General features: G+C 52.8%; 3 protein-coding genes across 9 annotated transcripts in view; 1 reads left to right on the top strand and 2 right to left on the bottom strand.

Moving 5' to 3' along the window:
* The window catches only part of DNAJC7 (DnaJ heat shock protein family (Hsp40) member C7), a 48,304-nt gene extending 45,961 nt beyond the window's left edge, over positions 1 to 2,343 (bottom strand). For 4 of the 5 annotated variants that reach the window (XR_007149423.1, XR_007149421.1, XR_007149422.1 and 1 more), the window contains exon 1: positions 2,081 to 2,336. Coding sequence is in view for 2 of the 5 variants with exons in the window: in XM_047845625.1 (XP_047701581.1) it covers positions 2,081 to 2,157 (77 nt within the window). In the remaining 3 variants the exon portion in view is untranslated. Of the gene's footprint in view, positions 1 to 2,080 lie in introns of all 5 variants that reach the window. The other variant, XM_047845626.1, reaches the window with a different exon arrangement.
* Positions 2,344 to 4,656: 2,313 nt separating this feature from the next.
* NKIRAS2 (NFKB inhibitor interacting Ras like 2) lies at positions 4,657 to 8,890 on the top strand. 3 transcript variants are annotated; one of them, XM_047845953.1, is made up of 4 exons: positions 4,657 to 4,784; positions 5,750 to 5,857; positions 6,258 to 6,499; positions 7,175 to 8,890. In XM_047845953.1, exons 2-4 carry the CDS (start codon positions 5,764 to 5,766, stop codon positions 7,412 to 7,414), a joined length of 576 nt encoding a protein of 191 aa, XP_047701909.1. In that variant the 5' UTR covers positions 4,657 to 4,784; positions 5,750 to 5,763; the 3' UTR covers positions 7,415 to 8,890. The 3 variants fall into 3 exon arrangements, with proteins under 3 accessions (XP_047701909.1, XP_047701910.1, XP_047701911.1); XM_047845954.1 differs by having other exon boundaries at positions 4,660 to 4,784; positions 5,754 to 5,857; XM_047845955.1 differs by having other exon boundaries at positions 4,669 to 4,805; positions 5,754 to 5,857.
* A 647-nt stretch (positions 8,891 to 9,537) lies between these two features.
* On the bottom strand, positions 9,538 to 18,640 carry ZNF385C (zinc finger protein 385C). Its single transcript, XM_047845952.1, has 8 exons — positions 18,237 to 18,640; positions 17,812 to 17,960; positions 15,826 to 15,936; positions 14,247 to 14,412; positions 11,874 to 12,167; positions 11,128 to 11,321; positions 10,745 to 10,855; positions 9,538 to 10,266 (listed from the first exon to the last, which is right to left on the bottom strand). The coding sequence occupies exons 1-8, from the start codon at positions 18,628 to 18,630 to the stop codon at positions 10,030 to 10,032; spliced, it is 1,656 nt and encodes a 551-aa protein (XP_047701908.1). The 5' UTR covers positions 18,631 to 18,640; the 3' UTR covers positions 9,538 to 10,029.
* Between the last annotated feature and the right edge of the window lie 197 nt (positions 18,641 to 18,837).

Genomic DNA, 18,837 nt, shown 5'->3' with positions numbered 1-18,837 from the left:
TCCAGGACACATGAAAAATGTAAAACCACCTTCCTCCAAAACTTCTACATCATCACTCCATTTTCAGCATTGGAAAACCATACATAACATGGTTTTTTCCTTCGATTCCAGTGCTTACTTACTCTCCAAGGATGCCTTATATGGCAGAAAGTCAAACTGTAATTTTTTTTAAATTTCACTATACTTTCCTTTTGATTGGCTCACATAAGTGATATAAATATCCATTTTTAGCCGTATCTAAAAGAGAGCATATAAATATGTGTAACATGGAAGTCTATTTAGCAAGGATGTATCTTTTCTTAGTGGCAGATAAAACTGTGCGTTTTACAATCGATGACATCTTAAATTCCATGTAATAAGGCAGAGTTAACCTACATTGACACCTCTTCTACCAAATACCATGTTTTTGTGTGATGTGGTCACATTACAGCATCACCCATTTTGTGTTTCTTAATGTATCTTCAGGTTCATTTACTATAATTTTATGTTAGAATATCCTCGAAGGCTGTGTGTTGTTTTTGTTTTGTTTTTGTTTTTTAAGGAAAAGGACCTGCTTCAGATAGAGGGCTTTGAAGTAAAACCCAAATTAGGGACAGTCCCTACATCAGAGATCTATATTATGTAAGAGAAGGTTTTTTTCAAATTACTACACATAGCCTGAGTCTCTATAGCACCAAAAAAAACCAAACCAAAACAAAACAAAAAAACCCCAGTGAATTCTTCACAACCCCAAGTAAAGTAAATCCTTGCAATTAACGTAAGCCCCGTATGTACGGGAGAGGGAGGGGGCGGTTGTTTCCCGTTGTGTAGTTCCTTAGTGATGCCTAATCCTCAACACCTGAGAAATAGGTACGCTGTGAAAACTCAAAACCAAGAAGAGAAAGAGACTAGACTCTGGTGTCCTGCCTTCTCTGATCGTCCCAAGGACTTACTACAACACTGTGTCAAGTCTCTCAGTTCTCAACAGACCTTGAGACACAGGCTGCAGTAAACTACCCTGAAGCTTGAGAACTATTCATTCTGCCACCCTGAGTACCTCCCTGTATTTTAACTTGGATAATAAAAAATCCTCAGAACCCTGGTTTCAGATCTCAGGCAGCCAGAATGAAGCCATACAGACAGGGTTTGGTACAAAGATAAGAAAGACAAGGGAAGGAGACTGAGGGCACTGTAGTCAATTAATCTGCAGTTGATAAGGAAAGGGCCCCGCGCTTCCAGAACCATTTCGTTAATTCTCCTTCAGGATTAGGACAAGTATGACTACCCACAACTGTGTTCCAATAACCTGCCTTAGCTATAGCCAGAATCCAGAGTGTTCTCGAAAACCACTCACTCAGCAGCTCCCTTGGCTAGTCCAGACTGGCAATCTCGAGCCACTGCGGCGGCCCAGCGGTGCCAACAGCGCCCAAGCAGTTGCCTTCCTCTCTGCTGCTTAACTTAAGAAAGAACAGTCCTGGGAAGAATGAGGATCTTACTCCGGAAGGACGGAAGGGCCGGAGTTTGACGTGTAGAGCATGAGACAAACCCCTCACTCTTGCTTCTTTCTCTCTCATCTCCGATTTCTGGGGTACGGGGAGGGGGCACCAGGTCAATAATGGAGACACGCTCGGACCTAGGCTCGTGGTCGCTGGGATACATTACTGAGGAGAGGGGGTGAGGAGAACACGGGCTTCGGAGATGCAAAGTGCTGATAGACAACAATGCACAGAAGTTAACAAGAGCAGGCGGGGGTCGGGGGCGATGTAAGGAAGTCGTCATCGTCGCCGCGCAGCCTCCCCCACCCCACAACAGACCTCTGAGGTCCCCTCCGAGACCCGGCCTCTACACTAAGGGCGACATTCCTCCCTGCTTGGAGAACCAGGCCGTGCCTCAGCTCTCCAGGCAGGCGGAAGCAGGAGGGGAGGGCCGACCTCCGGGAGCGCCCCTTCAGGGGGTCCATCCGGACTTATCTGAGATGGGGGGGGGGGGGGTCGCGGAGGGCGGGGCGTCGCCTCAACACGGGCTGCATCACGGAAGGGACGGGTTTCCCGGGGCCACGGAGCTGAAGCTCGCCCCTTCCACTACCCTGCTACCCGGTTACCTCTTTGCTTCCTCGTCGTCGAGCAGCTCTGGCTCGGTCGCCGCCATTACCACATCGCACTCCGCGGCAGCCGCCATCTTACCGCCGGGACCAAAGAGGCGGGTGGGAGGCAGGCGGTGAAGAGCACTTCCGGCTGGAGCATCGAGCCGCTCGGCGGCGTTGCGCCCAGAGGGGCTCCCTCGGGCCCGTCTACCATCGAGAGGCTCCGCTTGGGGCCAGAGAGGCCTCCCGCCTCCGGAGGTCCACGGTGGTCTCCGTGCCGGGCCGGTGGCCCAGGGACGGTTCCTGTGCGTAGGAGGCGCCACTTTACCCGTGCGTCGGAAGTGAAGAGTACAAGAGGGTGATGCCTCTCTAGGCCTGAGCTCTTCTCAGTATTCTGAGAGCCTCGTTGCCATAGCAACTTCCAATCCTAGAGAGTCTCCAGTAAGGTTCAGTAGAGTCTGGGTTGGGTTGGGGACTCGGTGACCCAGGACTCTGGAGGGAAAGAGCCCCCACTACTACCTTCCTGACCTTGGAGTGTGTTCACAGCTTCCTACCGGGAAAGGCAAGAAGAGACACTTTGAGCCCAGTTCCCCTAGCTTTCATCGGCCCTTGGAAGCCCTGCCCAACCAAGCCAGGGGAACGCAGGGCGTCTTCACCCCGCGCCTTTCATCCCCACTGGATCTCCAAGCAACAACTGGTTCATCACCCTAATGACGCTGACCCTTTAATGAGGCTGCTTTCATGTCAGCTGCCTGGGAGTGCCATCTCAGCATTAAGCCTAGGAAGGGTGGCACGGCGCCCCAGACCCTGCCCTGGAGTTTATAAGGCAGCTCTCAGGGTGAGGTCCCTGCTCCATAGTGTCCCCAGTACTCATCCTTTATGGAAAGACCCTGCTCGGCACGCTTGTTTTGCCGAATGCAGTCTGGACTGGGAACTCGAACCAATAGTATTCGTGGGTTTGAATAAAACCGGGGTTTTCTGAGGTTAAATTAAATTGGAGGAGTTTGAGGTTAAAACTTTTTAATTGAGAACTAAAGAAGGGGACAAGTGAATTTGGAAAGGATCTACTCCTTTCCTCCAGTAAAATAGTGTCATCCTCAGTAGGCTTCTTGAAAGGCCTCTGCCTATGGTAGTGCTAAGGGAGCAGAAACCACACCCACCACTGGCTAGAGAAGGTTGGGAGAGGCTCAGTGGGTGGGAAGAGAGAAGTCATTCAGCCAGCCAATCATTCACTAGTCTCTCCAAATGGCCTACTTGGGGAGTGTGCTAGATTGGGCGGATACTCACAGACCACCTGCCCTGCCTGCCAATGGGTCACAATCTATGGTCTAATGCAGGAAGCCAACCTATCTGTGGACCATCTTCCCACTGTGTGTTCTTTGCATCTAAGCCAATTCATTTACTCCCATAGCTTTCATTTGAGCTGTAGATGACCCTCAACTTTGTCGATATTTCCAACCTAGACCTCTCACTTGTGAGTTCTAGATCTCTATATCCAATTATCTACTGGATGTCTTGTATGTTTCACAAATCCTGGAGACATTTATATTTAAGTCAAGTTTGTCATTCTCTCATTCCTCAACAACAACAACAAATGCTTTACTTATTTCTCTTTTCCTGAATTCCTTATCTTGTCAAGTGGGTTCACCAATTGGTCACCGAATTAGAAAGATAGGAGACATCATGAACGCCCCCTTTCTCACTCCTGACTCCCAACTTATCACCAAATCTTGTTGATTTTCCTACCAAATGTCTTCCAAATCTATCTGTCTCCATTCCATACCAATCAGGCTCTCCTCATTTTTATTTTTAAAACTTGGAATACTACCGTAGTCTCCTAACTGGCCCCTTGTCTCATCTCCATTCTTTACTCTTCTGCCAATGACCTTCCTAAAAGCAAAAATGATCATGTCACTTCACTGGCATAAAACCTATCAATGGCTTTCCACTGCTGTTAGGATACAGTTTGAACTCTTTGACCTAACACACAAGGTCTTCGATTATTTGCCTCCTTTCCACCAACAATATTGAACCAAAACACTTGTAGTTCCAGAAAAATGCCATGACTTTTGCCATGTTTCCTCCACTCTTTCCTCCCAGACCCTTCCAATCTCAAAACAGACATAACCTCCTCCAGGAAGTTTTCTGTGATGCCCACTGTCCCTGAAGTCCAATGTTTTTTGCTGTGGTCCCATAGCACCTCCAAAATAGTTTTTACCATGCTGCCCTGTAGATATCTAGCTCCTCTAGACGGTGATGTTCTCATGAGCAGCTACCTTGTCTAATTACATTTTTTCTCAGCATGTGGTTTTATACCTGGCACAGAGTAGCTGCTCAGAAGACATCTGACTAATAAACGATTGAATAAATGAAGCATTACTGCACTATGGTAGCCTTTAGAGAAAGAACATTTGGGCATTAGAGACACCAGCCCCCTGTGTCCAAGTTGCCTAGAACCTTGTGCTCACGTGTGCAGCCAGCCCTGGTGCCGGCTTTCTCCCCGTCATTCATTCTCCCTTCCTGCCTCTGGGGGCGCTGTGTGCCCGGCTCCTGCAAGCTGCAGCCGGAATTGGTCCTTGAAGGACGGAAGCTGGGGGGCGGGGCCAGACGGAGCCTGGAACGACCCGGGAGGAAAAGCGGAGTGCTTGTGGCTGTGCTGCCCCTCCCCTAGTCCCGGCGCGCCTGGAGGGGCCCAGCCGGGGTGCTGCGAGGGCTCCGGGAGGTACGGAGGTGGCAGGCCAGGGTCGGTCACCGCATCCGGGCCGCTTTAGGTGGCGGGTCTCTGCCTCCGATTCCCTCTAGGGGCCCCCTCGGGGGTAAATCGGTGGCGGAAGCCCCTCTAGCAGTCTCACTTGGGGTATCCTTTCATTGTGGGGCCCACTATTTGGGCCCCGAGCGGGGAGGGGGTCTATATCGGGAGTTTACTCGAGAGGTCTCTGTTTAAGACACCTCTTGGGAGTGCCCTCTGTATCTGCTCTCTGAGGCAATCCTTGTCTGGGGTTTCTTCTGGGAAGCTTGTGTTTGGAATGCCTTCGACGAGATCTCTGTCCGGGAGGTTTCTGTGTCTGAGCCTCATTTTGGCTTATGAGTTCAAGGGCATCACAGATTTTCTCCTTTTCCCCTTAGATTCTTTCACTCTTTCTTGTGTGATGTTCTTCATCTTAGCCAGGGACTTGACTGGGAATTAGAGGGAATTAATTGTCCAGATGAATCATACAGGAAAGCAAAATCCCATTCTCATTAGCTCGCTCTCCAGACGAAGAGCGGCTTAAGACCAGTCCACACAATATAGCATTCTTGTTTATTTCTCCATGGAGGCATGGCTCAAGACAGGAAGCTGAGTGGAGCTCCCTCCAGCTACTGGTCTTCCACATCCTGTGCACAGAAAGGAACCCGGCCAGTGGTTCCTTTAAACCAAAGACTCTCTTTCCCCTTTATGGCAACAATTACTGAAAACCTGCTCTGAGCCAGTTACTGATCAGGTGCTTGGAATGACAAAGATGAGTAAAGTACAGCCCACTGTCCAGTAGCGGACAGAGACACATCACTCCAATACACCCTGACCACAGTAGGGGACAGACAGTGCTGAATCCCTGAAGTTCTGAGGTTCAGAACCTGGCTCTCAGTTATAGGAGATCTGCCCTCTGTTTTCATCCCACCTCACCCAGTGTGCTTCTGTTCTTCAAGGCAGAAGGCTAAGCATGGGGAAGAGCTGCAAGGTGGTCGTGTGTGGTCAAGCATCTGTGGGCAAAACTTCAATCCTGGAGCAGCTTCTATATGGGAACCATGTAGTAGGTGAGTGTTGTTGGGGGTAGGGACATGGTGGAAGAATAAGTAGGATGTGATCATAACATGAAAAGGCTAAAAGCTGCTGCTGCTGGTTATTGTACCCCCAAAGAGTGAAATCTACATAACGACCTTAACCCCAGCATATTGAAATCTGGAAAGAGGAAACCCAATATTTGAGATAGCAAGGAAAAGCTCTCAGGTCACGCTTTTGCTTAGTATGGCGTTAGCATGAGATCCATGCTGTTCCCCAAGTCATCCAGTCCTGCCTGTCAGTCCCTGGCCCTCTGTCCCCAGCCCCACATTCCTTTCCTTCCCTGGCTGATTGGCCTGTTAGGATATACTCAGTCACCCACGTTTCCCATCTTCCTTCTTTCTATAAACAAGTTTTTTCCTCATTTTGCCCCAGGTTCTGAGATGATTGAGACACAGGAAGACATCTACGTGGGCTCCATTGAGACCGACCGGGGGGTGCGGGAGCAGGTGCGTTTCTACGACACCCGGGGGCTCCGGGATGGGGCCGAGCTACCCCGGCACTGCTTCTCCTGCACTGACGGCTATGTCCTGGTCTACAGCACGGATAGCCGAGAGTCCTTTCAGCGTGTAGAGCTGCTCAAGAAGGAGATCGACAAATCCAAGGACAAGAAGGAGGTGTGTGTGGGGATCCCTTCTCCACCTTTCCAGCCTCATTCCAGCTTCTGGGGCTCTGAAAGACATATCCACGGGTGGGGTTAGGAGAAAGAGTGGGCCCTGGGCTGGCTCTGGGGAGCCTGGCGTGGCTGTTTTTCATTCATATCCCAGGAGGTAGGGTAGGAGCTAGAGGGGGGATGGAGGCCACTGGAGGGTGTCTTCACCCCTACAGGTGGCTGTATGTTGAGGCAGCTCAACCAAAGGGGCTTTCCTTTAGTTTTAGAGGTTTCTGACCTAACTTTGGGAGCCCCCACTAATCTTTCTTTATGATGGTTCTTTGCTCTTATCCTTCTGTTCCCAAATCCCCCTTTACGCTGCAGGTGTTTGGGGAATGTTCCCTCACCAGTTGTTTAGCCAGAAACAGACTGATTGCTCGTAATGAGCAGGCACGGGTGACACAGGGCTTATAAGAGAACTCCTGGAGGGAGGGCCAGATGGAGGGTAGAACTTAAACAGAGGAAGGAGAGTAAAAAGCAACCATCTCCCTCTCCCCAGTCATTGTTTCCTATATAAGAAGAGGCAAAACGTTAGCTGTTGAGACTTTTTCTTCTGTTAGGACTTCTAGGTCGTTGCCATCCCTCACACCCTGAGGCCCGTGGTACATCCTCAGGCCTCTACTCTGTCCCTCTTCCCCAGGTCACCATCGTGGTCCTTGGCAACAAGTGTGACCTACAGGAGCAGCGGCGTGTAGACCCAGACGTGGCTCAGCACTGGGCCAAGTCCGAGAAGGTGAAGCTGTGGGAGGTATCTGTGGCTGACCGCCGCTCTCTGCTGGAGCCCTTCGTCTACCTGGCCAGCAAGATGACCCAGCCCCAGAGCAAGTCTGCTTTCCCTCTCAGCCGCAAGAACAAGGGCAGCGGCTCCTTGGATGGCTGAAGACCTGCCATCCTTCCTCCACCTTCCCAGCCTCATTCCAGCTTCTGGGGCTCTGGGAGATATATCCAGGGGTGGGGTTAGACAAGCTGTCCTTCCCAGGCCAGGCAGCTGGGCTGTCCCAGGCTCAGGTCGCTTTTGCTCCCTCCCAGCCTTGGGAAGTGGAGATAATCTAGGTTAGTCCCCCCAAAGCCTCCTTCCCCACCAGCTCTTATCATACCTGCCCTCCATGACCTGGGGCAGTTGTGGTCAATGTCCCCTTCCACCTGCCCTGGACGGGAAGCTGAGCTGCCATGCACAAGTGCCCAGTCTAGGCTCTGGTTCCTGTCACAGGGGTCCCCCACCTGTGAGCTTTCTGCCAGTGACAGACAGACACACACACACACACACACACACACACACACACACTCATACTCATGGCACCAGACTGGACTCCAGAGGAAGGGCGTCCAGGTATTATGTATGTGCGTGTAGACGTGTGCACATGTGCAGGTGTGTGCATGCTGGTGTCCAACTCTGACCCCCTCACCTTTCTCCTGTCCTCTCCTTGGCTGGAAGAAGCCAGCCTCCTGGGAAGTGTAATTTTCTGCTTTAACTCACCCCCCCACCCCCCCCCACCCCCAATTGTTTTGCTTCTTCTTCCTGCTCAGGGAGCACATGGCCCTTATTGGCTGAGGTGGAAAGGAAGGATGGCTGGGCTTCACCAGCTGGTTTTAGGACCCTGCAAGTCCTTTCCTCTCTCTGGGTTTCAGTTTTCTCATCTGTAAGGTGACGGGAGTTGCTTAGATGATGATCTGGATCCTCTCCAGCCCTCTGATTTTATAATACCTGTGGCTTGGGGCTGGCTCTTACTGTACCCTTTGCTTCTTCCTCTTCAAGGTGCTATGCCCACTGGCCCTGGAGGCTGAGACACTGCTCTCCCCCAACCACCAGGGGGCAGGCGTGCACTGCCTCTAGCTGCCAGAGCGGCCGCCCGCCCAGTGCCCGATCAGCCCACCTCACACCCGGTGGGGCCTGGCCTTCACCCCTTCCTGTGGTTGTTTTCAGCTGATAGCTGGACTCCTATTTATAAATTACCTGTGTTTATATGCCTGCTGCCATGGTGAAGGCTGGACAAGGTGCTCCTCTAGCCCTTCCTTACCTCAGATGCCTGAATAGAACAAGGCAAACCAGTAGCAGCTTCTCAGGAGCTGACAGATCTGTCGGGGCTCAGAAGGGTGGTTACACTTTCAACATGCTATCAAGTGAGCTTGTAACCCACGACTTCCCGTGTCCACTTCATGCTTCTAATGTGCACACCCAGCAGAGATGAGACACCAGAGCCAGAGCCAGGTGACCTCTAGTCCACACCCCTTCTCCCCGGGATGGGAGAGGTGAATAGGGCAGGGCTGGGTGAGTCGAATTAGGGCATCTACAGGCTCGGGCTTGAATTCATTTATTGATGCATTGGACACAATAAAACCACAACTGTTATCAAAAGGTTCCCCTCCCCTCCCCCCTTCTTGTCCTCCCATTGGAAATATCTCAAAAAGGAAAAGATACAGGTGGATACTGGCAAAGTCCCATATTGTGGGGTGACAGAGCAGTGCTGGGGGGTGGGATGGAGGTTGTGACATTAACTTTGACAGCATGAAAATGGGTCTTGAGTGTGTCAGCCTGGATCCCAACACTCAGCTTCACAGTGAGGGGGCAGGATTCTGCTTGGGAGGAGGGGAAGCTGGATTTAGTGCTGGGGACTGGTTTGGGGTGAGGAGCCTGAGGGGAAAGCTCTTCTTTTGGGAGCCCTGGGGGAGGGGGGGGTTGGTGTTAGCTGGGTCCATAGTCTGGAGAGATCCAATGCCCACCACCACCCTCCACCCCCAGCTGGGGTTCAGGAGAAATCAGTGAAAGGCTGAGGAGAGAGCTTGTGTGGGATTGATGACCTCTGTTAAAACTGGGCCCAGCCAGAAAATCACCCTCCCCTACCCCTCTCCCAGCCCTGTCTGATCACAGCAGAGGAACCCCAAAATCTCTCAGCCCCAGCCCCACCCTGGCTTTGCTCCCTGCCCCCCCCCTCCTTTCTCCTCCACAGTCTTTTTCCACTCCCCCAGGGTCACCTTGTCCAGATAGCCTTGAACCCTGTCCAGCTTGAGACCCCATCTGCCACCTCCAGTGATTCTCCAGAGAGTCCAGTGAATGGAGAGGGCCTCTTCTCTAGACTTCTTGCCAGGCTCAAAGTTAAGATTCCTAGGACCTCTGACCATGGGGTTCTAGGTCTCAGGTGGGGGAAATGAGAGCACCATGGGGCTGGGGCTAGGATTTTGCATAGATCTTTGGGATTTCTCAGTTTGCTCCCTGCAAATCAGGCTGGGCAATGCAGGGGAGCCCAGTGCCAGCCTGAGGAGGCTGGGGAGAGGAGGGTTGGAAGGTCTTGGGCCAGGAGGGTTGTAGTTGAATCCGTAGTCCAGACTGGGCAAAGGGCAGCTGCCCTTAAAAGTAGCCCAGCTCTTCCTAGATTGGGCAGGAAGCTTTGGCTGTAAATAGCAGTCTCCTAGGGGATGGAGGAAACTGAGGCATCTCGGGAAAAGGAGGCAAGGACAGCGACTGCTGGGTGCCAAGCCCCGGCCTCCCCAGGAAGCCTAGTAGGGGGCAAAGACGATGGGCCCTGTGGCAGGGCGGACGGCTCCTGCTGGGGTGCGAAACAGAGCCGGGCCCAGGATGGGAGCTGGGAAGAGGGTGGTGGCTGCTGTGGGGGCAGGCCTGAGGGCCAGGGGCCCTGGCAGCGCACAGATGGCTGCGGCAGCGGCGGGGATCGGGCTGGGCAGGAAGCGGGCTGCAAGTGTCTTGGTGAGTTGCTTCTGCAAGGCTAGCTTCGACTGCAGAGGAGAGAGAGAATGGACACAGTCTGACCCAGGAAAATCCCAGCCCTCCCGGGGCCCCATCCTTGGGCGTTCTGTTGCAGGAAAGACGTGCCTTTTAGGGTTCCAAACCTAAACCCTTCCCACCCCCAAAACATCATTCCAAAGGGCTTTCTCCAGCACCTGTCTTCCTGCCCAGAGGAAGGAGGCTATGGGGGGTGGGGGCAGAGATGGTCTCTAGGAGATGCACGCCCACTCCTCGCTCTTGACCCAGAGATTACTATCCTCGGTCCACCTCCCCGGAAATTCCACTGGGCAGATCCCAAGATGGTCCAAAACCCCAGCCCAACTCTCTGCCCAGGCAGCCTTAAAGGGGGGGTGGCTTCCTTCCTGCCCCACCCCCACCAGTCCCCACCAGTCCCCCCCAGCTTGCCCTTCTGGCCCATCCTCTCCCCTCTTGACCCAGGGCCCAGCCCTGTCGCCGGGAGACAGATACCTTGAGGATACTCACAGCCAGCGCTGCATGTTTCTGCAGCTTGCTGTGCTGGCTGGAGGGCTTGGGGGGCTTCCCAGCCAGGCGGTCTTTGTGCCTCCTGCTGCTCAGGTGCTAATGGACAGACAGACAAACTGGCAACAGGATAAGGAAGCCCAAGGACCCCTAGATGACTCTATCATCTTCCACTAGCTAACCCTTCCTCACCCATGAGTCACACGTCAGACGCACACCTACTGGGTATCACCGTGGGAAGGGGAGGTGAGACCCAGCCTTGGCCCCTCCAGGAGCCCACTGCCCCTCCAGCCTCCCTCTTCTTCCTCCCTGGCTCCCTCCTGTCACCTGGGACCGGTCCCACCCCTCAGCCCTGCTCTGGTTTCTCCCACCTGCTTGAGTTGGGTCTCCGAATTGACCTGGAGCTGACATAGGGCACAGTGAAAGGGGGGGCTGGGCCCCTGTCGGCCGCCCTGGCCCCCTGCCACTCTCTTGGCCTTGTGTCCGCCTCCCCGGGGCACAGGGCGGCCCCGGCCCCTTCGAGGAGCACCTCGCTGACCTTCCACCATCCACCGGTGCTTGGCTCCTGAGAGAGAAGGAACGACAGCCCCAGCCTGTCAGCACCCAAGAAGGGCTCCAGGGCAGGGGAGATGCCTCTGAACCAGGTCATGCTGGCTGCCCCCTTAAGCCGCATGCACACGCTCTCCCCTCCAGCCACCTGAGCGTTCTCTTCCCCACCTCCGCCGGGGCCTCCCAGCTTCTCTTGTCCCCCCCACCCCCAGCCTCCCCAGAACGCCTCCCTGCAGGGGAGCCTTGTGGCTTCCCTTTGCTCCTATCTCAGTGCTTTCCTTCTGGGTCTAAGATAGATGGTGGAGGACCTTCCTGCCTTCTCCCAGCGACCCTTCAGTTCCTGCTGCCACAGACTTCTCTTCCCAATTCTCCCGCCTCAAGCATTAGTGGGAGGACCCCAAATGCCCACCCAATCACAGCTGAACACAACACCTCTGTCATGAAGCCCTTGGGCAAAGTGCCCAGAAACTCCAGCCTGCCTGCAGCTGTGGAGGGAGTCTCCCTGCCCCACTCCTCCCTGGACTCGGGGGTGAGGGTAGTGGGGGAGGGAGAGGGGCCCGGCACTGACCTGTGTTGTGAGCCTGAAGCTGGGAGGCGGAGTTCACTGTCACCTTGCACGTGGGGCAATAGAGGCGCCCCTTCTCGCTCCTGCCCTCCCCGTTCACACCGTTTCCCACAGCAGCCACTGCGGGCTCAGGCCCTGGCGCCTCTCTCCCAGGCTCTGGGGAGCAGGGTGGGCAGGAGGAAGAAGAGGAAGAGGAGGCAGCATCCAAGAGATCTGAGTGAGCCGGCTCCCTCGGCGTGGGGTCCAGAGTCAGCGGTGGCTGGAGTTGGAGGCCAGGGGGTGGGGCTGCAGGAACAGCTGGGGAGATCGAACGCATCGGGTTAGAATCATCTGGAGGCCATGATTTTAAGTAGTGACATATTGGGGGTGGCATGGCAGAGTGGAAGCATCCCTGGTGTCGGGATGACCAGCAGTGGGTTCCAGACTCCATTCTCCCACCAACTCACTGGGCAGACTTGGGCCTCTTTAGGCCTCAGCTTCCCCATCTGAAAATGTAGAGTTGGACAGAGTGGTCTCAGATAGACCTCACAGCCCCGATACTTTACAGTTCTTTGCTAACTGTTAAATAAGCGGAAGTTGCCAATAAGATGTGCTGTTATATTCATAGAGCACTATTCGCAATAGCATAAAACTGGAAACTGTCCAAAAATCCATCAACAGGAGAATAGATTTAACCAAAAAAAGAGAGGGGAACCTGACTGGCTCAGTCAGTAGAGCAGGCGACTCTTGATCTCGGGGTTGTGAGTTCAAGTCCCATGCTGGGTATGGAGATTACTTTAAAAACAAAAATATATATTTTTAAAATTTCTTTAGGGGCGCCTGGGTGGCTCAGTCGGTTAAGCGTCCGACTTCGGCTCAGGTCATGATCTCACAGTCCAGGAGTTCAAGCCCTGTGTCGGGCTCTGTGCTGACCGCTCGGAGCCTGGAGCCTGTTTCGGATTCTGTGTCTCCCTCTCTCTCTGACCTTCCCCCATTCGTGCTCTGTCTCTCTCTGTCTCAAAAATAAATAAACGTTAAAAAAAAATAAAATAAAATTTCTTTAATGTTTATTTTTGAAAGAGAGAGAGAGAGACAGAGCATGAGTGGGGGGAGGGGCAGAGAGAGAGGGAGACACAGAGTCCGAAGCAGGCTCCAGGCTCTGAGCTGTCAGCACAAAGCCCAATGCAGGGCTCGAACCCATGAACCTTGAGATCGTGGCCTGAGCCGCAGTCAGACGCTTAACTGACTGAGCCAGCCAGGCTCCCCTCAAAACAAAAAAACTTAAAAAAAAAAAAAGACAGCGTTGTACGGTCATTAAATGGAACACTACACAGCAATAAAAATGGCAAACCACAGCTGTATGCAACAGCATGGAAGAGGCCAGGCACAAAAGTTCCATGCGACAGGATTCACCAAAACCAGGTGCAACGGATCGATGGCAAGAAAAGTCAGGATCACCTGGGGGAGGGTGGTTGAATTCAAGTGGTTGATTAGCATCACCCCAAAATTCACATCTGCATGAAACCCCAGAATGTGATCTTTGGAACCAGGGTCTGTGCAGATGTTAAGTAGTTAAGATGAGATCACAGTGGACTGGGGTGTGCCCCAATCCAATGACTGGTGTCCTTATAAGAAGACCACATGGAGACACAGAGACACGGGGAGAACGTGATGTGAAGACACAGGCAGAGATTGGAGGGATGCATCTACAAACCAAGGAACGCCACGGCTTGGCAACAAGTGCCAGAAACTAGAAGACAGGCACGGGACAGACTCTCCATCTGAGCCCCCATGAAGGAATCAACCCCATCAACACTTGGATTTCAAACTTCTGACTTGAGCCACCGAGTTTGCAGTCATTGATTATGGTAGCCTAGGAAGCTACTACAACAAGGTGGTCACCCGGAGGGGACCAAGGAGGGCTTCTGGGTGCTTGTTTCTTGATCTTGGTATATTCAGACTGGGAAAATTCATCGAGCTCAACACTTGTGATGTGTGCCTTTTTCTGTATGTATGGAATACCCCAACACACGCAAAAATAGTAACAATATGCAGGGGCGCCTGGGTGGCTCAGTCAGTTAAGTGTTCGACTTCGGCTCAGGCCATGATCTCACAGTTCATGACTTCGAGCCCCACATCGGGCTCTGTGCTGAGAGCTCAGAGCCTGAAGCCTGCTTCAGGTTCTGTGTCTCCTTCTCTTTCTGCCCCTCCCCCACTCAACTCTGTGTGTGTGTGTGTGTGTGTGTGTGTGTGTGCGTGTGCATGTGCGCGTGCGCACGTGTGTCTCAAAAAAATGAATAAACGTTTTAAAAGTAATAATAATATGCAGAAATCTCCCAACCCCTCGCCAGAAACCAGATTTGGATTGGGGAGAGGGGAGAAGAGTTCAGGACTGACCTTTGCTGTGCGGCTCTCCAGGGGATCCACTGGCTGGAGTCAGGGTGGGGGACACCAGCACCCCATCCCGGGCCAGGGTTTGTGGCCTCTGCTTGCTCTTGGCGGCTTCGACAGCCTTGAGTTTTCTGGCATGTTTGTGGCCTTTGTAATGTGCTTCAGCTTGGTTCTGGGGAGGGGAGGACTCGGGGTCACCATTTTTTGCTGAGTCCACATGCCCCATCCATGAGCTGGCAAGGGGCAGGGGGCAGGTCAGAGGGGACAGGGCTCTGGGCAGACAAGAGGTGAATCCTTGTCATCACAGCATTTGTGTGGCCTTGAGGTTTACAGAACTCATTCTCATACATGAACCTCCAGGCAAGCAGCCTCTGGCTTCAAATTCTGTCTCAGCCACTTGATGAACTGTGCATCCCTGGGCAAATCGCCTCACTTCTCTGAGCCTCATTTTGCTGACTTGTAAACTTTGTGATGACAATACTGACCTTGAAGGGTTGTGAGAATTAAAAAGAGAACATGAATGACAGGGGCCTAGTACATACAGCACGTGCTCAACGATGTTAGTTACCAGGTTCAAAAATGCACAAATGGAAAAAATAGAGCAGTCCTCATGCTTCGGGTATGTGCACCCCAGAACATTCATCTCTTTGTTCAGTTTTTCAGCAAATAGTTGTTGAGCATTCGCTCTTTGCCAGGCTCTGTGCCAGGAGCCCAGCATGGAGAAGACATGGTCCTTCCCTCAAAGCGAGGTCTTTCTGTCCATCTCTTATAAGGTTCATATAACCTGAAAGCCTGGAGGAAACCCCTGAATCTGGCCTGTTCGTGTCCTCCCCCCTTCACCTAGGGGTCCCTGCTTGTTGCTCCCAAGTATAGGAAAGACAGGCCCCCATGGCCCCTCCCTAGACCCTTTCACCAGAGCAGATCTCTCCAAGCCCCACAGTTGTCCAGATAGAAGGTAAATCTTCCCTGGGAGGCCAGAATGAGGCTTCTCCACTATCTAGGGGCAGGCTGTGGTGGAAAGTATGTGGGCCTTGGGGTCAGCCAGGCCTGGGCTCAAATCTCAGCTCTGCTACTCACCAGCTGTGTGACCTCGGACAAGTCACTTAACGTCTCTGAGGCTCATTTTCCTCATCTGAAAAGTGGGGATGATAACAGGGCCTCTATCCATCTAACAAGGTGTCATGAGAACTAATTAAGATGATGGGCATGAAAACGTTCAACACGTTAACTGTCAGATGCTTTAAGAACTCAGCTCCAGACCAAGAGCTGATGGTGTCCCTTGGGACCCAGAGCAGGAAAGGTCAGTCTTCTCTCTTGCAGAAGGATCCAGGACACAGGAGAGAAGCGGGAGGGAAATGGAGTCCCAGGACCACTAGAGAGGGAGGGAAGAGGCAGAGGAATTTGGGGAGAGGAGAGGGTGGGATGGGTAAAGGACCAGGAGTGCCTCTTCTGCACCCAGGGACAGAAAATATGGACCCCAGTCCCTTTGCCGGCCTTATTCCTCCAGGAAAGACCCCGGAAGCCACTGTCCAGCCCCCTCCCTGCCCAGCCTCCTCCCCAATCTGTTTCCACTACTCCCTCTCACCGCTGAGTTGAACCTCAGGTGACAGATGTTACAGGAAATGAAGAGCTTCTTCTTCAGAGGGGAGGGGACCCCAAACGTGTGGCTGATGACAGCTTTCTGGATTGGGTCCATCTGTGAAGGGGGTGGGAGGGCACAATAACTCTGGGGTCGGCTTGGTGGGGGGAGGGGCAGTGCAAAATGCCAAAAACTAGAGACTATTGAGGAGGGCAGGAATCAGGCCGTAGGAAGAACTTCCCCATCCTTGTGGATAGGAGACACACAAACAATCTCTTCCCCGGGTTTCTGCTTGGAGGCAGTGGGACGGCCAGGGTGGCCTCCATGATCGGGAGAAACAGAACCATGTCCTGGTGATCACCTTGGCATCTCTTGCAGCCCCTCTGGTCTCTGGTTTGTTGTTGTTGTTGTTTTCCTCATTCACAAGAATCACAACTATTGGGACAGAGTTAGAGGCAGGGAGAAGCAGGGAAGGGACAAAGGGTCTTCTGTGGGAAATCCTGTCCCACAACCCAGCTTTGCGCTGGGCCCATGGGCTGGGACAGAGAAGGCTGATCTCATCAGCTCTGCCACTGTCACAGGGCCTGAGAAGGGGAGTGAGAGCAGGGCTGGGGCAGGTGAGGGGCCGGGAAAGGACAGGCAGCAGCACATGGAGGCCAGAAGGTTCCCTGAGCAGCAGGATCATTTCTTTGGAACATTAATTTGTGTGGTTTCTTTTTCCCTTTTCCTTATTTTAACTATTTTTTTTTCTCTTCTATCAAACCAAGACTTCCTGTTCCCTTTTCTCAGGGCCTGGCTTGTTGGACCAACAGCAGAAGTGGTCTCGGCTTGCTTATCAAGAGGAACTTTCTCAACCTTCCTGAGAGAAGAGAACAGAGGCTTTGAGAAAAAAGCATGCCTTCAGAAACTTTCCTGAGAACAGAAAGAGGTTCTAACCCTCACCTAACAGCACCGAGGGCTGGGGGGAAGGCAGAGGACAGGAGAATGGCCAGCAGGGCCCCCACCGAGGAGGGCGACAGAAGCTTTACCCACTCCCAAGGGACTGTGTGCATGAACAGTGAGTGTGTCAGCAAGTGACAGAGGGGACTGAAGAACAGGGGACCCTCCCCAAAGGACTCAGGCTCCTTCAGATCTCTGTGTGACCTTGGAGGTTGGAAAGGGGCTCCAAAGAGTGACTGAGACTGAATTTCCCACCATCTTGTCAGGTAGGGTGGGCTCCTTGATGATTACATTTGATTTTCCAGAATTAAAGAAAGCAGGGAGTTACTCCTTATCACTCATGGAGTGAAGTAAAATTCATGCTCCCTACACTTTCATTCACACACATGCACACATGGAAATACACAGACTGGTATACACACACATAGCACATAAGCCTACAGGCAGTTACAAATCACAGAGCCATGCAGAAAGATACACACTCACATGCATACGGATGGCACGCGTGCATAGACACACAATCACCCAAACCACACAAACACACACACGCTCAGAGGTCACACACATCAAACACATACAGAGTTGACACAAAGACACAAAAATATCTCTCAGATACACAGGCATACACATTAATTACATACAAGGACCCAGGCACAAAGAGATGTTTACAAACACACACACTCACACACACACACACACACACACACATTCACAACCACAAGGAACACACAAAGACCCACAGACACATAGACTAAAATAGAAGGGCATACCCCAAATGCACACAGACGTACACAGATCACCCATAGATGTCCCTATACAAAAATTCAAGTATAACCTACAGACGACAGGCCCAGCAGGTGTTACTGGAACCATCCTCATTCCCTGGCCTAAGGAAAAGCTGGGCCAGGGGTCCCCGTTTGGGGGGCACCTAGTCACTCTTGGGGATGTCGTTTCTACTTATACCCAGCTTCTGAGAGCCAGCCCCTCTGAGCCCACCTTCCCTGCCCACCCCAAGCTTGGCCGCATGCCCCCACCCGCCAGCCCAGCCCGTACCGTGCTGAAGTTGGGGGTGAGACTGAGCGGGGTGGCGCCATTGAAGTGGAAGGCGAGCAAGTGCTTGAAGTCCAGCGGGGGCTGCAGAGGCCTGGCAGGCAGGGGCAGGGAGGCCAGCAGGGGGCTGGGGGCGCTGGAGGCCGGGCCTGCTGCAGGAGGAAGAAGGGCAGGGTCTGAAATGGGGAGCCATGGGGCTCACATCTACCTCCACAGCCGGAAAAAGAGGCTGATGGGCTTCTCCGGTGTGGAGCTGGGACAGAAACTCCTGTCTCCCTCTTCACAAAGTAGCACTGGCTAAGCCCAGGGCAATTACCGCCCATTTCTGTGCCTCTCCTCTCCACAACCGGGGGAGCAGAAGCCCACAGTTTGTGGTTCCCAGTCCAGGAGGATGCCCCTCCCATCCCCTATAGAGGTAGCAGAAGTACCCCATGAATCCCAGGCCAGAGGAGTCCTGACACACACACAGCACCATGGAGACTGCGAGATGCACTGGGTTTCCAGTTTATTGCAAGTTAAACCCAAACCCCTCTCACTAATGCCCACACAGTCACAGCAAGGCTGACAGAGGGGATGGGAAACCCATTGGAATCTGAAGGGATGTGTCCTCCCCCCCCTCCCCCCCCAGCTCTGGCGAGGCCCCAACTCCTTCTCCCGGGAGGCAAAAAGCCCTCCAGCTCCTGGGTGTGGCCCGAGGCTGGTCCTCAGAGTTGGCCCTTCCAGCCCTGTGGTTTTACAGTCTTTGGTCTTAAAGGTCTGAGGCAAGGGCGGGGGAAGGCTCAGAACTTTGGGGAGCAACCAGACTTTGAGGAAGAAAAACATTAGAAATAAATGCAGTCCGTTGAAACTTTTCTGGACTCTGTCATTGCAAAGCCGGAAGAAGTCCTTTTCGATTTTTTGTGTGTTAAAGATATGCAAGATAGGATAGATTTATTTTACATTTGTAGATGTGTATATCTATATACACAGCCACATATAGGCAGCCTACCAGTGGGTGGGGAGGTAGGGCACCACCCCCACCTCCCTTGA

The sequence above is a fragment of the Prionailurus viverrinus genome, unplaced genomic scaffold, assembly GCF_022837055.1.
Source record: "Prionailurus viverrinus isolate Anna unplaced genomic scaffold, UM_Priviv_1.0 scaffold_35, whole genome shotgun sequence".
Taxonomy (NCBI): domain Eukaryota; kingdom Metazoa; phylum Chordata; class Mammalia; order Carnivora; family Felidae; genus Prionailurus; species Prionailurus viverrinus.
The sequence above is the reverse complement of the archived record's forward strand: the minus strand, read 5'-3'. Positions and strand labels throughout refer to the sequence as shown.